The 4,876-nt window shown below is 38.1% G+C and overlaps 2 protein-coding genes across 2 annotated transcripts in view; both read left to right on the top strand.

Annotated features, from left to right (window-relative positions):
* Positions 1–303, top strand: part of LOC113474578 (phosphatidylinositol-binding clathrin assembly protein-like) — a 1,022-nt gene extending 719 nt beyond the window's left edge. The window contains exon 2 of the mRNA XM_026836250.1: positions 299–303. Within this exon, the coding sequence (XP_026692051.1) occupies positions 299–303 (5 nt within the window). The remainder of the gene's footprint in view (positions 1–298) is intronic.
* A 76-nt stretch (positions 304–379) lies between these two features.
* Positions 380–4,312, top strand: LOC100182001 (phosphatidylinositol-binding clathrin assembly protein LAP-like). The gene has a single exon (XM_026837769.1). It carries the CDS (start codon positions 469–471, stop codon positions 2,314–2,316), a length of 1,848 nt encoding a protein of 615 aa, XP_026693570.1. The 5' UTR covers positions 380–468; the 3' UTR covers positions 2,317–4,312.
* The last annotated feature ends 564 nt before the right edge of the window (positions 4,313–4,876 follow it).

The raw sequence follows: 4,876 nt of genomic DNA, 5'->3' as shown, positions 1-4,876 counted from the left end.
AACTATAGACCTATGGTTCTGCCCACGTAGTTTAATTGTAACGAGCGTCCAATATTAATGACTGGAGCGCCCAAAGAATATAGTTGAATTTGGTGTGTAATAAATTATTAACACATAGCGATTTAGGCTTTTTTCCCTACTGACAACTAACAAAGTGCAGCAAAAAGTACCAGTAGGTTTCAGATTACAGAAATATACAGACTAGACACTAAATTTACAGCAAAATTATATTCATCTGTATTTATTACCATAAATCAATTACCCCATTACACAAGCATATAAACATTTTCAAACATAGAATGAGCATACCGGAGAGATTGTCATCTAAATTTAGGTACAACTCCTGATTTACCTTTTTCACAAATTCTCTCATATTTTTCGGGCAGTCACCTTAGTTCTCTTCTCGGGCGACCTGTTTACTGAATATTCTAGTTTTCTGTTGGTAGTTTAGCATCGTTAATAATAGAAATGGCAGGCCAATCTATTTCCGATCGTTTTAATGCTGCTCAACATACCATTATTGGTTCGGAAATGTCAAAAAGTGTTTGTAAAGCTACAACTACAGAAGTTATGGGCCCTAAGAAAAAGCATTTGGATTACTTAAGATCTTTAACGAATGAACCCAACATTAACATACCGGAGTTAGCTGATATGCTGGTCGAAAGAAGCAAACAACCAAAGTGGGTCGTAGTTTTTAAGTCACTAATAACAACACATCATTTAATGTGTTATGGGAATGAGAAATTTCTACAGCATCTTGCTTCAAGGAATTCCCTGTTTAATCTTACACATTTTCTTGATAATTCGGGCGTTCAAGGCTATGATATGTCTACCTATATAAGAAGATATAGCAAGTATTTAAATGAGAAAGCTTTTTCTTACCGTACGGTAGCATACGACTTCACAAGGGCAAAGCGGGGCAAAGAAAGTGGTGTAATGCGATCTCTTACCTCTGAAAACCTCATTAAACAACTGCCCACTATTCAAAGGCAGTTAGATGCCTTGTTGGAGTTTGATGCAAGTCCAAATGAGCTGACAAGTGGCGTAATCAACTCCGCTTTTCTGTTGATTTTCAAAGATCTTATCAGGCTTTTCGCATGCTATAATGATGGGATTATCAACCTACTGGAAAAGTACTTTGAAATGAAGAAAGCACAATGTAAAGAGAGTCTGGACATTTACAAAAGGTTTTTGACCAGAATGGAAAAGGTTTCGGAAATGTTAAAAGTGGCCGAGCAAGTCGGTATTGACAAAGGAGATATCCCTGACCTTACTAAAGCACCAAGCAGCTTGCTGGATGCTTTGGAGCAGCATCTTGCTGCAATGGAGGGCAAAAAATCTGATGGAAAGAGAACCGGAGCAACAGCAGCCCAAGTTAGCTCATTCAATGCATTCAACACCTCACTTCAGAGCATTGACGAAAAAGACAAGCAGACTGCTTTGGCGGAAGAAGAAGCACGATTGAATCAATTTAAACAACAAAAAGAAGTTGAAATAAAAACCACACACCCTGTGAGTAGTAACCCACCTGTGAGTTTCTCTCCTCCAGCAGCACAAACCAACCCACCACAACAGCAACAACAATCGTCACTTGAAATGGATCTTTTTGGCCCCACACCTACAACTTTCACTCAGAGTCCTCCACAATCATCACTTGATCTATTTGGATCCCTCAATGTCCAACCTACACAGCCAGCAATGCAAACCAACATGTATGGAAACACTGGTATGAACCTCTTCTCACAACAACCTACAAACAACTCCTTTCCACAAATGCAGCAACCCCAAGCTACAAATACAACTGACCTCTTTGCACCCATGTCATCAGACCCATTTTCACCAACTGGGAGCACTATGGCACCAACAGTGGCTAGCATTCCAACCCAACAGATGAACCCGCAAAGTCAACAAATTCCCAACAACCAGCAAACTGGTAACGGCAACCTGGAAACAGCGTTGGCAAGTGCGTACCAAAACCTCACACTTGGCCAGCGTAACAACCCAGCGCAAATGAAGCCAGAAGCAAGACAACTTACTGGAGGGGGAAGTTACATGCCTACAGTTGCTCCAAGCACCATGATGACACCTGGGGGTTATTATGGAGCTCCTATGATGGGTGCACAGCCACAAATGTACAGTGCAAGGCCTGGCGGGATGGGTATGCCTATGAATACCATGGGAGGTATGGGTATGGTCCGACCGCAAGGTATGTACACACAGCCACCTATGGGATACCAGCAGCCCCCCGCTCAACCAGCACAAACTGCTAATCAACTTAATCCAAACAATCCATTTGGTCCAATGATTCAATTTTAAGAACTGAACATCAAAAACGCTGCCAACATGAATTAGTTCCGTTATAAAGACATTGGATTTTAAACCTTCAAATTTTTCGCTTCTGATTACCAGATTTGATTTTGTTGTGGCGTAATTTAGATGTTGTTGGTGACTGCTTGAACTACAGTTAAGCATGTATGTTATTTGTTCTATTTATTTCATTATTGTACTAACCTTTCAATTTAATATAAAACTTTGTATAAATGTATAATTTGCTCATTATCAAAAGCATAGTTTTTGATTGTTTTAAATGCGCTGTAATGCCAGCAATTGCTCACCACTTTGTAAAAACATGCAACAACAGCTGTTGTAGTTGTGTTGTCATTTTGAGTTAGCAGTGTTGGGCATAGAAACAAATAATCCAACTAAAACCCTTTAAATGCCCTGATAATATTGCAACCACATATGTCACCTAACTGGCTGTAAATTTGATATTGTGCTACAGTTACTAGAATAGATCAAACTGTTCATTTCTAATGAATTCAATTACAATCTAACTTCACCTCATTGAAAAGTCATAATTTCGATATAATGTTTACCAAAAAGCTTTCAATTTAGTGATTACACCATTTCTATATTGTATACTCCTTTCTCTTTGCAAAATATAGTACATCAAGTTTGTATGTACTATATTTAATCACCAGCCAAACATAGTCGAACTTTTGTAATTCTTGATTTTATGGAGTCTAATTAAAGATAAATGAAATTTTTGTATGATTTTCAAAGCCTAAATTTCTAGGTTTGGTAACAGTAGCAATTAAATTTTCAAAATCGAACACTGCACATTCCTAATTTGTTCAGTGCATTTGTCACATCTTATTGGTCCGTTCCACCCAAAGCACTTGGTAATTGATTTTCGGTCTCCACAATCATTTGGTGTCCTGTACATTTCATATATATCCGTGTCAATCGCATATCCCGAGTAGCGGCTTTGCTCTCAGCTAGCTACGTGAATCAATACTCCAGTAGCCGCTAGGGAAATAGGTTGATTACCCTTACTAATATTTGTGGCGGACATTGCTGTTTTTCTTGTCGCGCGACTTTGTTGTTTTAGCATGGATTTAGTAATTGCCTCTTACCACAAACTTGTTTATCCACAACGTCATAATTCTCATTGTGATGACGTCATTGAGCACTTCCGCTGCGCCGTACCGATTGATAAGCTATTTTGGTCTCATTACATACCCTATTCTGGCGTATGGAATGCATTTAACTAACAAATCGAGTTCACTTCGTTACGTCGACGTTTTTTAGTTTTCAAAGCAGCACCTAGGTATTGTAATGCCATTTGATTTTGTTGTTCTTTAATTAGTCGTTTGATTATGGTGTAATGTTGCTCTAAGCTGTTTAAATTGTAGTAAACAACAAACATATTGGTTTACGTTACTCACGTTTTGTCATAAGCGTTTTTAACCTGAACCTATCCAAAGTCGGACCGAACACATTCCAAAAATACTACTTGCGCACTTTGACGTGTTTTAACTATCCCGTATATTCGAACTTGTTTAGATATTTTCATTATTTGCGCTATGCAAGTGCGTCGGAAAACTTTCTCTGCTAAGTTCTATTCTATAACTGATTTTTCAAATTTAACACCCCTGTATAACTAGTATATATTCAACGATTTATTATATTGCGTATCGCGCATATTTGACATTTTAAATTCCCATATACCTACTTTTACTGTGTATGTGTGTAAATTAGATCCCTTCTTCACATTTCTGTACAACCCACACGTTTCGACCTATGCGTGTGTATGTATCTAAATATATTGCAATTACATATCTGTATATTATATCTATATACAAATTAACTACAAATGTACACCGACACTAGCACGCTGCACTCACGGTTTATACACTCATAACGATGATAAATTCCGGTGTAGTTTTCCTTATTCTTTCATGTTAACGTAAAAATACATATATTCACTCATTGTATTCTGCGATCAGAGCAATAAAATGAACGAGTTCAAGTATGGCGTCCTATTAAAATCGACACACCAATAGGTCTGTTAACTGTGGCACGTTTGTGAGTTTGGCGATGATCAAGTACACGTATTGTTGGACGTTTTAGGTTATAGTAGGGAGGGACAAGACGGGACACCTTTAGCACATATATCCTAAACGTGTTTTAAACAATTAATAACGGCCTACGAAAGTCGTGAGGATGCGGTTGTAGAAATACAAATATTCTTTGTTTACTACCAAATGAATCAAAAAGTAGCATGAAAAGGTCTCCCATCTTCCCCCACCCTACTTGTTAGTGCTATGGGGTAAGATAGGATACAGCAGTCAGCAGCTAAAGCTCATTTTATAATGGTGATTTGAACGATTAACAACGCTGTTTTAGTGCGCGGCTGTGCGGGTCTGCGGTGGTACGATTCTGTAAATATTCTTTTTTAGTAACCAAATGGGACGATAAACGAGCATGAGAACATATGGACCATCTTACCCAACACAACATAAAAGCAGTGTATTAAACTGTGTTCTACAGGTACTGCACATGTTTGGTATGAAACTGCATTAAGTAGAGCAGT

This window comes from Ciona intestinalis, chromosome 1 (genome assembly GCF_000224145.3).
Source record: "Ciona intestinalis chromosome 1, KH, whole genome shotgun sequence".
NCBI classification, from domain to species: Eukaryota; Metazoa; Chordata; class Ascidiacea; order Phlebobranchia; family Cionidae; genus Ciona; species Ciona intestinalis.
This window is presented reverse-complemented; position numbering and strand designations above follow the sequence as displayed.

What these genes read in the sequence shown, in the direction of transcription:
- LOC100182001 (XM_026837769.1), top strand. Translation starts at nt 469, where the DNA reads ATGGCAGGCCAATCTATTTCCGATCGTTTTAATGCTGCTCAACATACC.